This window comes from Lathamus discolor, unplaced genomic scaffold (genome assembly GCF_037157495.1).
Source record: "Lathamus discolor isolate bLatDis1 unplaced genomic scaffold, bLatDis1.hap1 Scaffold_334, whole genome shotgun sequence".
Lineage (NCBI taxonomy): Eukaryota > Metazoa > Chordata > Aves > Psittaciformes > Psittacidae > Lathamus > Lathamus discolor.
This window is the reverse complement of record NW_027069363.1, coordinates 20,803-33,856: the sequence shown is the minus strand read 5'-3', so window position 1 is coordinate 33,856 and position 13,054 is coordinate 20,803. Positions and strand designations below refer to the sequence as shown.

General features: G+C 66.6%; 2 protein-coding genes across 2 annotated transcripts; both read left to right on the top strand.

The window, feature by feature from the left end:
• Window positions 1–509: 509 nt before the first annotated feature.
• On the top strand, window positions 510–5,579 carry LOC136006616 (gastric inhibitory polypeptide receptor-like; the record flags this gene model as incomplete). Its single annotated transcript, XM_065664621.1, has 9 exons — window positions 510–613; window positions 1,454–1,601; window positions 1,724–1,883; window positions 2,578–2,638; window positions 2,761–2,830; window positions 3,685–3,773; window positions 4,005–4,143; window positions 5,130–5,171; window positions 5,409–5,579. Coding segments are annotated over 9 exons (984 nt in total), but the record flags the coding sequence as incomplete, so codon positions are not given.
• A 771-nt stretch (window positions 5,580–6,350) lies between these two features.
• On the top strand, window positions 6,351–9,361 carry LOC136006615 (F-box only protein 46-like). The gene is given in 3 exon segments (XM_065664620.1): window positions 6,351–6,525; window positions 7,555–8,384; window positions 8,386–9,361. Coding segments are annotated over 3 exon segments (1,980 nt in total). The 3' UTR covers window position 9,361.
• Window positions 9,362–13,054: the final 3,693 nt, after the last annotated feature.

Below are 13,054 nucleotides of genomic sequence, written 5' to 3'. Positions count from 1 at the left end.
TCTGCTCCTCCATCCAATCCTGTGCTCCTGCATCCCATCCTGTGCTCCTCCATCCAACCCCGTGCTCCTGCATCCCATGCCCTGCTCCTCCATCCAACCCCGTGCTCCTGCATCCCATCCTGTGCTCCTCCATCCAACCCCGTGCTCCTGCATCCCATCCTGTGCTCCTCCATCAACCCCGTGCTCCTGCATCCCATGCCCTGCTCCTCCATCCAATCCTGTGCTCCTGCATCCCATCCTGTGCTCCTCCATCCAACCCCGTGCTCCTGCATCCCATGCCCTGCTCCTCCATCCAATTCCGTGCTCCTGCATCCATGCCCTGCTCCTCCATCCAACCCCGTGCTCCTGCATCCCATGCCCTGCTCCTCCATCCAACCCCGTGCTCCTGCATCCCATCCTGTGCTCCTCCATCCAATCCCATGCTCCTGCATCCCATGCTGTTAACTCCGTGCTGGATCGTGGCCCCGGTCCCTGCCCCATGGCCCCATGGCCCCGGTGCCGTCCCGCAGCGCCAGGCCTGGCTGCTGGAGCAGCTCCGGCTGCTTTACACCGTCGGGTACTCCCTGTCCCTCGTCGCCCTGGTCCTGGCGCTGCTGCTGCTGCTGCTCTTCAGGTACTGACCTGCACCCGTAGTGATGGGGTACCCATAGTGATGGACACTGGTAGTGATGGGGTACCCATAGTGATGGGGTACCCATAGTGATGGACACTGGTAGTGATGGGGTACCCATAGTGATAGGGTACCCATAGTGATGGACACCCATAGTGATGGGGTACACATAGCGATGGACACCCATAGGGATGGGCACCCGTAGGGATGCACACCCATAGTGATGGGCTGCCCATAGCGATGGACACACGTAGTGATGGGTACCAACAGTGATGAACACCCATAGTGATGGACACTCATAGTGATGGGGTACCCATAGCGATGGGCACCCATAGCGATGGACACCCATAGTGATGGGGGCACCCTTAGTGATGGACACCCATAGTGATGAACACCCATAGCGATGGACACCCATAGTGATGGGGGCAGCCTTAGTGATGGACACCCATAGTGATGAACACCCCTTGTGATGTGCACCCTCAGCGATGGGGGCACCCATAGCGATGGGCACCCTTAGTGATGAACACCCATAGTGATGGACACCCATGGTGATGGGGTACCCATAGCAATGAACACCCATAGCGATGGACACCCATAGTGATGACCCCACAGCGATGGGGGCACCCATAGCGATGAACACCCATAGTGATGGGGGCACCCTTAGTGATGGACACACATAGTGATGGGGGTACCCATAGCGATGAACACCCATAGCAATGAACACCCATAGGGATGAACACCCATAGTGATGGGGTACCCATAGCGATGAACACCCATAGTGATGACCCCACAGCGATGGGGGCACCCATAGCGATGTCCCCCCCCACCATGTGCCCCCCCCAGGCGCCTGCGCTGCACCCGCAACCTCATCCACGCCAACCTCTTCGCGTCCTTCGTGCTCCGCGCCGGCTCCATCCTCACCCGGGACGCGCTGCTGCAGCGCCGCTTGGCAGCTGGCAGCGCGCACCCGCTGCAGGGGCTGCGCCACGAGGTGCGGGGGGTACCGGGGGGGGTACCGGGGGGGGGGGGGAGATGTGTGGGGCGCACCGGGGGGACCTCGGTGCCCATTGCCCCACCGGGCCCGTTCCCCCCATGGCCGCCGGGCCGGTGCAGGCCGTGGCCGGGTGCCGCCTGGCGCAGGCCGTCACCCAGTACTGCGTGGGGGCCAACTACGGGTGGCTGCTGGCGGAGGGGCTCTTCCTGCACAAGCTCCTGGTGCTGGCGGCCTTCTCCGGGGAGCGCTGCCTGCCCGCGTTCCTGCTGCTGGGCTGGGGTGAGCGGGGGCCCAAGCCATAACCCCATAGCAAATAAACCCCATAGCCCATAACCCCATAGCCCATAACCCCATAGCCCATACAGCACACAGCCCATAACCCATAGCCCATAAACCCCATAGCCCATAAACCCATAGCCCATAAACCCTATAGCCCATAAACCCCATAGCAAATAAAACCCATAGCAAATAAACCCCATAGCCCATAAACCCACAGCCCATAAACCCCATAGCAAATAAACCCCACAGCAAATAAACCCCATAGCCCATAACCCCATAGCAAATAAACCCCACAGCCCATAAACCCACAGCCCATAAACCCCATAGCCCATAAACCCGATACCCCACATCCCATACCCCATACCCCACACCCCATATCCCACACCCCATACCCCACACCCCATACCCCATATCCCACACCCCATGCCCCATATCCCATACCCCACACCCCATACCCCACACCCCATATCCCCATGCCCCACATCCCATACCCCACACCCCATATCCCACACCCCATGCCCCATATCCCATACCCCACACCCCATACCCCACACCCCATATCCCATGCCCCATACCCCATATCCCATATCCCATACCCCACACCCCACACCCCATACCCCACATCCCATACCCCACACCCCATACCCCCATACGCCCCCCCCCACCCCCCCCCAACACCCCTCCTCCCCTCCAGGTGCCCCCCTGCTCTTCGTGGTGCCGTGGGTGGTGCTGCGGTTCCTCTACGAGAACGAGGGGTGAGCCCCCCCCCCCCGGACCCCCCCTTGCCCCCTCCCCCATTTCCGTGTCCCCCCCCCCCCCCTTGGCCCCTCAGGGCCCCCCCCCCATTGGGGCCCGCGGTGACCCGGCCCCACGGCAGCTGCTGGGAGAGGAACGAGAAGGCGGGCGTGTGGTGGATGATCCGGTGCCCCATCCTGGCGGCCGTGGCGGTGGGCAGGGGCACGGGGGGGGGCACGGGGGGGGCACGGTGGGGGGATAATGGGGGGATGTGGGGGGGGATGTGGGGGGGCATATGAGGGGGATGTGGGAGGATGTGGGGGGGGGATGTGGGGGCAACACTGGGGGGGAGCATGTGGGGGATGTTGGGGGGGGCCATGGGGGGTCCATGGGGGGGTTATGGGGGGTAATGGGGGCTCCATGGGGGCCATGGGGGGTTATGGGGGGCTATGGAGGGTCCATGGGGGGTTATGGGGGGCTATGGAGGGTCCATGGGGGGTTATGGGGGGTATGGGGGGGCCATGGGGGGTTATGGGGGGCTATGGGGGGCCATGGGGACCATGGGGGGCTATGGGGGGTCCATGGGGGGCTATGGGGGGGCCATAGGGGGCTATGGGGGGGCCATGGGGGTTCCATGGGGGCCATGGTGGGGCCATGGGGGTTCCATGGGGGCCATGGGGGGTCCATGGGGGGTTATGGGGGGTATGGGGGGCTATGGGGGGCTATGGAGGGTCCATGGGGGGTTATGGGGGGTATGGGGGGGGCCATGGGGGGTTATGGGGGGTTATGGGGGGCTATGGGGGGCTATGGAGGGTCCATGGGGGGTTATGGGGGGTATGGGGGGGCCATGGGGGGTTATGGGGAGCTATGGGGGGCTATGGGGGGCTATGGGGGGTTATGGGGGGCTATGGAGGGTCCATGGGGGGTTATGGGGGGTATGGGGGGGCCATGGGGGGTTATGGGGAGCTATGGGGGGCTATGGGGGGTCCATGGGGGGCTATGGGGGGGCCATGGGGGGCTATGGGGGGGCCATGGGGGGGTCACGGCGCAGTCTCGGTGTCCTCAGGTGAACTTCGTGGTCTTCATCCGCATCGTCCGCATCCTGGTGGCCAAGGTCCGGGCGCACCAAGTGTCACGTGGGGACACCAGGGTCAGGTGAGCACCCCGGGGGTCACGTGGGGACATCGGGGTCAGGTGAGGACACCAGCGTCACGTGAGCGGCGCGGGGTCAGGTGAGGACACCGGGGTCACGTGAGGACACCGGGGTCACGTGAGGACATCGAGGGTCCCCATCCACGTCCTCCTGCGGGGGGGGGGGGGGGCGGTCCCTGTCGCCCCCCCCGGGGGTCCCCATCGTGTCCCCCCCCCCCCCATTGCCCCCCCCAGGCTGGCCCGGTCCACGCTGACGCTGATCCCGCTGCTGGGGGTGCACGAAGTGGCCTTTGCCTTGGCTGGGGACGGGCCCGGGGGGGGGTCCCTGCGCCTGGTGCGGCTCTGCCTGCAAGTGCTGCTGTCCTCGTCCCAGGCATGAGGGGGTGCGGATGGGGGGGGGGTGGGGGTGGGGGGGGTGGGGGATGGGGTGTATGGGGGATGGGGTGTGGGGTATGAGATATGGGATATGGGGTGTGGGGTATGGGGTATGGATATGGGGTATGGGGTGTGGGGTGTGGGGTATGGGATATGGGGTATGGGGTATGGGATATGGGGTGTGGGATATGGGGTGTGGGGTATGGGATATGGGGTGTGGGGTATGGGATATGGGGTGTGGGGTATGGGATATGGGGTATGGGGTATGGGATATGGGGTATGGGGTATGGGATATGGGGTATGGGGTATGGGATATGGGGTGTGGGGTATGGGATATGGGGTATGGGGTATGGGATATGGGGTATGGGGTATGGGATATGGGGTATGGGGTATGGGATATGGGGTGTGGGGTATGGGATATGGGGTGTGGGGTATGGGATATGGGATATGGGGTGTGGGGTATGGGGTATGGGGTATGGGATATGGGATATGGGGTGTGGGGTATGGGGTATGGGGTATGGGGTATGGGATATGGGGTGTGGGGTATGGGATATGGGGTGTGGGGTATGGGATATGGGATATGGGGTGTGGGGTATGGGGTATGGGATATGGGGTATGGGGTATGGGATATGGGGTATGGGGTATGGGATATGGGGTGTGGGGTATGGGGTATGGGATATAGGGTATGGGATATGGCGTATGGGGAATGGGATATGGGGTATGGAATATGGTATATGGGGTATGGGGTGTGGGATATGGGGTATGGGGTATAGGATATGGGGTATGGGGTATGGGATACGGGGTATGGGGTATGGGATATGGGATATGGGGTATGGGGTATGGGATATGGGATGTGGGATATGAAACATGGGGTTATGGGGACACATGGATCCCCATGGGGGGTGCAATGTGATGGTGACTCTTGCAATTGGAGGGGGAGGGGGTGTGCAGGCTTTATCGCGATATAACCCCCCCCCCCACCAGGGCCTTGTTGTCAGCGTCCTCTACTGCTTCGTGAACAAGGAGGTGCGTTCCTGGGGTGCTACCGGGGGCAGGGGCCCGCGTCGTGTCCTGTCGTGACGCTGCCGTTCCCCGTTTGGGCGCTGCGTGGCGCTGCCGTTCCTTGTCCTGACGCTGCCGTTCCTGGTCCTGGCGCTGCCGTTCCTTGTCCTGACGCTGCCGTTCCTTGTCCTGACGCTGCCGTTCCTTGCCCTGACGCTGCCGTTCCCGTTGCGGCCGCTGCGTGGCGCTGCCGTGCCGCAGGTGCAGGCCGAGGTGCGCCGCTGTTGGCAGCGCTGCCGCATCGCCCCCCCCCGCCGCCCCCCTCGGGGCCCCCCCCGCGGGCCCCGCCGCTACGTGGCCGTGGGGGGGGGGCAGCGGCCGCAGCCCCCCCCCGGGACCGGGGGGCACGAGGGGGCCGAGAGCGTCTGCTGAGGGGGGGGGGGGGGGAGAGGGGATGGGGGGGTCCCCATGCACTGGGGGGGGGGGGGTCTTGGGGGGTCCCCATGCATTGGGGGGGGGTCCCCGATACCTTGGGGGGGTCTGGGGGTGTCCCACTTTACCTTTGGGTGCTGGGGGAGGTCTTGGGGGGGGTCCCCAATGCCTTTGGGTGCTGGGAGGGGGGGGGGGTTCTGACACCTTTGGGTGCTGGGGAGGGGGGGGTCCCCAAGCCTGGAGCCTAAAAATAGAGGTGGTGGCAGTGAGAGTGGTGTGGAATGAACTGGGGGGGACTGGGGTGCGCTGGGATGAACTGGGATGCGTTGGGGTGCGCTGGGGCGCGTTGGGGTGCATTGGGGTGCATTGGGATGCATTGGGATGCGTTGGGATCCATTGGGATGCATTGGGATGCGTTGGGATGTGCTGGGATGCATTGGGGTGCTTTGGGATGCACTGGGATGCGTTGGGGTGCCCTGGGATGTGTTGGGATGGGTTGGGGTGCATTGGGATGCGTTGGGATGCATTGGGGTGCGCTAGGATGCCGTGGGATGCGTTGGGATGTGTTGGGATGCATTGGGGTGCATTGGGAAGCGTTGGGATGCATTGAGATGCATTGGGGTGTGCTGGGATGGGTTGGGATGCGTTGGGATGCATTGGGATGCATTGGGGTGCGCTGGGATGTGTTGGGATGCGTTGGGGTGCGTTGGGACGCGTTGGGGTGCACTGGGATGCTTTGGGATACACTGGGATGCGTTATGCTCACTGCGCATGCGGGGAGTCCCCGCATCACACCCCCCCCACCCCGCTTCTCCCTCGGACTACAACTCCCATCGTCCCCTTCGCGGCGGCGCAGGCGCGCTGCGCGGCCTCTGTGCGCACGCGCGGGGGGGCACCCCGGAAGCGGCGCGGAGAAGGCGGAGCGGCCGCGCCCGGCACCTGCCCGGTGAGCGGGGGAGGGGCGGCGGCACCGGGCGGGGCCCGGGGCACGGGACCGGGGGGGGCGGGGGGGGGGGGGGGGAGGAGTCCCCGCGGGCCCGGCCGCGCCGCTCGGTACCGGCCGCGGGGCCCGGGGACGGCGCTCGGGGAGGGGGGAGGAGTCCCCGCAGGCCCCGCCTCCCCCCGGGGGTCACCGGACCCCCCCCCCTCTCCGCTCTCCCGTTCCCCCCCCCCCCGGTGCGGGGCGGGTGGCACCGGCCGGGCCCACGCGGGACCGGGGCGGGCGGGGACGCGTGACCACGCCCCCTCCGCGCTGGCCACGCCCCCACCACCACCTCCGTGCCGGCCGCGCCCCCTCGGGCCACCGCGCTGCCACCGTCCATATATGGGCATGGCCCGAACGCGGCTGCCTGATTGGCCGGCGCGGTGGTGAAGGGGGCGTGGCAGCTGGCGAGGGGCGGGGCGAGACGCCGTTCTCGCCGCCGGCGCTTTAAGGGCAAGGTGCGGTGAGGGGGCGGGGCTTGGCGGGAGGGCGAGGCCGGGGGCGGGGCTTGGGGAAAGGGGCGGGGCGTGGGGGGCGCGTGCAAAGGACGGGGGGGCATTGGGGTCACCCCATGGGACCCACAGCGGGACCCACAGCCCCATAGCGGGTCCGTACTGGTCCCATCAGCCCCATATTGGGTCCATTCTGGTCCCACCAGCCCCATATTGGGTCCATGCTGGTCTCACCAGCCCCATAGCAGGTCCATACTGGTCCCACCAGCCCCATATTGGGTCCATACTGGTCTCACCCGCCCCATAGCAGGTCCATACTGTTCCCACCAGCCCCATATTGCGTCCATACTGGTCTCACCAGCCCCATAGCAGGTCCATACTGGTCCCACCAGCCCCATATTGGTCCATTCTGGTCCCACCAGCCCCATATTGGTCCATTCTGGTCCCACCAGCCCCATATTGGGCCCATTCTGGTCCCACCAGCCCCATCAGTCCCCTACTGGCCCCAGCAGCCCCGCTAACAGCGCTCTCCTCCCGGCAGCGCCGGCGCCGCGGCGGCCGCCCCGGCAGTGCCATGCAGCCCTGATGGAGCCCAACGCCTTCCCGCAGCTGCAGCTCTGGTGCCCGCGGCCCTTCGGCACCTACAGCCAGAACAAGCCATGCGCCGGGCCCGGCAGCGCCAAGAAACCCTTCAGCCCCTCGTGCCGCCACACCGAGAACACGCCGCCCCCCGGCACCGGCACCGGCACTGGCACCGGCACCGGCACCGGCACTGCACCGCCCGCCGCCGCGGCATCACCGGCACCGCCAACCCCGGCGTCGGAGGAGGGCCGGGTGCTGCTGGACACGTGGTACGTCATCAAGCCCGGCAACACCAAGGAGAATGTGGCTTTCTTCGTGGCACACCAGTGCGGCGCCGGCGCCCGTGCCAGCACCATGAAGGTGAAGGGCAACTGGGGCAGCGACAGCTCCAAAGCCAAGCGGCGCCGGCGCTGCCACGAGCCCGGCAAGGCCAAGGCGAGCGCGGCGGGCACCGGCCAGGAGGCGGCTGAGGCGGCCGAGCTGGTGTCGGTGGCGGAGATGGTGGCGCTGGTGGAGCAGCGCGCGGCGCTGGCGCTGCAGAGCTTCCCCCCGGTGCTGCTGGAGGCGCCGGGCGGCGGCGAGGCCAAGGCGCCGAGCGCCGCCGACTGCAGCCGCGTGGCCGAAGCCGTCGCCCACTTCGAGTCGCGGCACCGCGACGACAGCGCCGCCAGACCCAACGGCTTGTGCCGGCCCGGCGCCGAATGCACTGCGGCGGCGGCCCCGGCGGCACCCGGTGAGGTCCGCATCGCCTTCCGCATCGCCAGCGGCCGCGAGCCCCGCGCCGGCCCCCGCCGCCAGCCCCGACCCCGGCGGTGCCGCCCGGCCCGGCTGCGTCTTCGTGAGCGGCACCGGCGGCCGCGCCAAGGACAAGATCACGTGCGACCTGTACCGGTTGATCAGCCCCTCCCGGGACGTGCTCCCCACCAACGTGGAGCTGCTCCTGGCTGCTGCCGGGCCCAAGGGGGACGGGGACGGCGATGGTGGCGAGGCCGCGGCGTCGCCGGCAGCCAAGGCGGCCGCGTGCGAGGGCTCGGTGGAGGCGGCGCCGGGGCGGGATTGCGCCGCCGGCTTCCACGTGGACGTGGTGGTGACCGGCGTCGTGGACCAGTGCGTGTTCTACGGCAAGGACAGCGCCAAGCAGGTGACGGAGGAGACGGTGCGGCTGCCGGCGGCGCCCAAGGACGAGCCCTCCCCTCCGCCGCCACCGCCGCCGGGGCAGCTCTTCCTGTTCCCCATCGCCGACGAAGCGGCGCCGGCGGCGCCGGCACCGGCGGAAGCGGAGGCGGTGGCGGCCGCCGACCCGGCGCTGTGCCGGTTGTACCGCCACGTGTCGCACGACTTCCTGGAGATCCGGTTCAAGATCCAGCGCCTGCTGGAGCCGCGGCAGTACATGCTGCTGCTGCCGGAGCACGTCATGGTGAAGATCTTCAGCTACCTGCCCACCCAGGCGCTGGCCGCCCTCAAGTGCTCCTGCCATTACTTCAAGTCCCTCATCGAGACCTTCGGCGTCCGCGCCACCGACTCGCGGTGGACGCGGGACCCGCTCTACCGCGACGACCCCTGCAAGCAGTGCCGCAAGCGCTACGAGAAGGGGGACGTGTCGCTGTGCCGCTGGCACCCCAAGCCCTACCACCACGACCTGCCCTACGGCCGCTCCTATTGGATGTGCTGCCGCCGGCCCGACAAGGAGGCACCGGGCTGCCGCGTGGGGCTGCACGATAACCATTGGGTGCATCCGGCGCCGCGGCGCGAGGACGGGAGGTGAAGGGGTGGTTGTGGGGGGGGAGGAATGGGGGGGTTTTGGTGGGGGGGGGGTTTGGGGGTGCTGGAGGAGGAGGAAAAGAAAATGAAAACCAAAAAGAGCGATTTTGGAGTGGAAATTGGGGGGGGGGGCCTGGGAGGGGGGTGGTGCCATGGAAGGTGCTGGCCATGTGGGAATGGGCTCATGGAGGGGGCTGGACCCGTGGCAGTGACCCCATGGAGGATGCTGGCCCCATGGCAATGATCCTATGGAGGATGCTGGCCCCATGGTGATGACCCCATGGAGGATGCTGGCCCCATGGCAGTGACCCTATGGAGGATGCTGGCCCCATGGCAGGTGCTGGCTCCATGGCAATGACCCCATGGAGGGTGCAGGACCCATGGCGATGATCCTCTGGAGGATGCTGGCCCCATGGCAACAACCCTATGGAGGATTCTGGCCCCGTAGCAGTGACCCTGTGGAGGGTGCTGACCCTATGGCAATGACCCTATGGAGGGGGCTGGCCCCATAGCAGTGACCCTATGGAGGGTTCTGGCCCCATAGCAATGACCCTATGGAGGGTTCTGGCCCCATAGCAATGACCCTATGGAGGGTTCTGGCCCCATAGCAATGACCCTATGGAGGGTTCTGGCACCATAACAGTGACCCTATGGAGGGTTCTGGCCCCATAACAGTGACCCTATGGAGGGTTCTGGCCCCATAACAGTGACCCTATGGAGGGTGCTGTCCCCATGGTGGGTGACATCACACCGGGGAAACCCCCTCCATACACCGTGACGTCACACGTTGCCCATGACATCACACCGCCGCCGCTCCGCCCGCCGACCAAAACGGGGGCGTGGCCGAGCCCTCCCCATGGCCCAATCCGCGGCCGCCCCGTCACCCGCTGGCCCCGCCCCTCGCCATGCGGAAGGGCTCCGCAGGGTCCCGGCGCCCGCGGGCCGCGGGTTCGGGGCCGGTGCCGGTGCCGGTCCCGGTGGCCGCTACCGGGCTCTGCCCCCGGCCCCGCCGCTGCCCGCGGCCGCTGCTGCCGCTCCTGGCGCTGGCGGCCGCCGCCGGGCTCCTCTACAGCGCCTGGCCCCGGGGGGAGCGGGACCGCGGCCCGGTGAGAGCGGGGGGGGGGGGGGGGGGGAGGCATCGGGACCCCATCGGGAACCCCCCCGGACCCCGACGTCCCCGAGCCCCCCCCGTGCCCCAGACCCCATCATGGGGGCACCCAGAGACCCCCCAGGCCCCATCACTGGGGGCATCCAGATCCCCCGCACCCCATTATAGGGGACCCCATCGGGACCCCATGGACCCCTCCTGGGCCCCCCCCGGACCCCGACATCCCTGAGACCCCCCCCGAGCCCCAGACTCAAACATGGGGGCACCCAGACACCCCCAGGCCCCATCATTGGGGGCACCCAGACACCCCCAGACCCCATCATTGGGGGCACCCAGACCCCCCCCAGGCCCCATCATGGGGGGCACCCAGACCCCCCCCAGGCCCCATCATGGGGGCACCCAGACCCCCCCAGACCCCATCACTGGGGGCACCCAGACCCTCCAAAGGCACCCCGACCCCCCCAGACCCCATCATGGGGGCACCCAGACCTCATCATGGGGGGCACCCAGAACCCATCATTGGGGCACCCAGTCCCCCCCGCACCCCATTATAGGGGTACCCAAACCACCCCCCCCCCCCAATTTGACCCCGTTCCAGCTCCCCCCCGGCGCCCCCCCCGCCTCCTCGGACCGATCCCTGCGGCAGCTCCTGGAGCGCCTGGATCCGGCCCGGCTCCAGCGGCGCTTCCTGAGGCCCTTCCTGCGGGAGCGGGTGCCGGGGGGGCCGGGGAGCCGCGCCGTGCGCCAGGTAAACCCCATGGACCCCCATGGACCCCCATGGACCCCCATTGATCCCCATTGATCCCCATGGATCCCCATTGATCCCCATTGATCCCCATGGATCCCCATTGATCGCCATTAATCCCCATTGATCGCCATTGATCCTCACTGATCGCCGTTGACCCCCATTGATCTGCCATTGACCCCCATTGATCGCCATTGACCCCATTGATCCCCATTGATCGCCATTGATCACCCATTGACCCCCATTGATCCTCATTGATTCCCATTGACACCCATTGATCTCCATTGACACCCACTGATCCCCCATTGACACCCATTGACCTCCATTGACACCCATTGATCCCCCATTGACACCCATTGACCCCCATTGTGTCCCCATTGAACACCTTTGATCCCCATTGACCTCCACTGATCTCCATTGATTTCCATGGACCTCCATTGACCTCCATTGATCCCCATTGACCTCCAATGACCTCCATTGACCCCCATTGATCCTCATTGCCCCCCATTGATCCCCATTCACCCCCATTCACCCCCATTGACCTCCACTGACCCCCATTCACCCCCATTTTCCCCCATTGACCCCCACTGACCCCCACTGACCCCCCGGGCGCTCCCCTCCCCGCAGCACATCACCGCCTGCCTGGAGGCGCTGGGCTGGCACGTGGAGCTCGACGCCTTCACCGCGGCCACGCCGCGCGGCGCCGTCCCCTTCGCCAACGTGGTGGCCACGGCGGCGCCCGGCGCCGCGCGGCGCCTGGCCCTCGCCTGCCACTACGACACCAAGGTGCTGCCGGCGGCCGCCCCCTTCGTGGGCGCCGTGGACTCGGCCGCTCCCTGCGCCCTGCTCCTGGAGCTGGCGGCCGCGCTCGAGCCCCCCCTGCGGCGCGCCAGGGAGGAGGTGGGCGCCGGAAAGGGGGGGATCCATGGGGTTAGAATGGGGGGGGTGTGGGATGTGATGGGGGGGAATGGGATGTGATGGGGTAAATGGGATGTGATGGGGGTAAATGGGATGTGATGGGGGTAAATGGGATGTGATGGGGTCCTTAGGGGTTAGAATGGGGGAATGGGACATGATGGGGGGGGGGAATGGGACATAATGGGGTCCCCATGGGTTAGAATGGGGTCCCTATGATACATAATGGGGTCCCCATGGGTTAGAACGGGGTGAAATGGGACATAATGGGGTCCCCATGGGTTAGAATGGGGTCCCTATGATACATAATGGGGTCCCCATGGGTTAGAACGGGGTGAAATGGGACATAATGGGGTCCTATGGGTTAGAATGGGGGGAAACGGGACGTAATGGGGTCCTTATGGATTATGATGGGGTCCCTATGGGTTATAATGGGGTGCAATGGGCCATAATGAAGTGAAATGGGCTGTAATGGGATTCCCATGTGCCATACTGGGGATCCCATATCCCGGTATCCCACATCCTGTATCCCATATCCCAATGTCCCCCATCCCGGTGCCCCCCTCCCGGTGCCCCCCATCCCACATCCCCCATCCCGGTGCCCCCATCCTGATGCCCCCATCCCGTATCCCATATCCCAATGTCCCCCCTCCCATATCCCCCCTCCCGACGCCCCCATCCCGATGCCCCCCTCCCGACGCCCCCATCCCGATGCCCCCATCCCGGTGCCCCCATCCCGACGCCCCCATCCCGGTGCCCCCCCGTGCCCCCCGCAGGGCGCGCCGGCGACGCTGCAGCTCCTGTTCCTGGATGGGGAGGAGGCGTTCGAGGCCTGGAGCGCCTCCGATTCCCTGTACGGGGCCCGGCACCTGGCGGCGCGGATGGCGGCCACGCGGCACCACGACGGCACCGGCACCCAGCTCAGCGCCA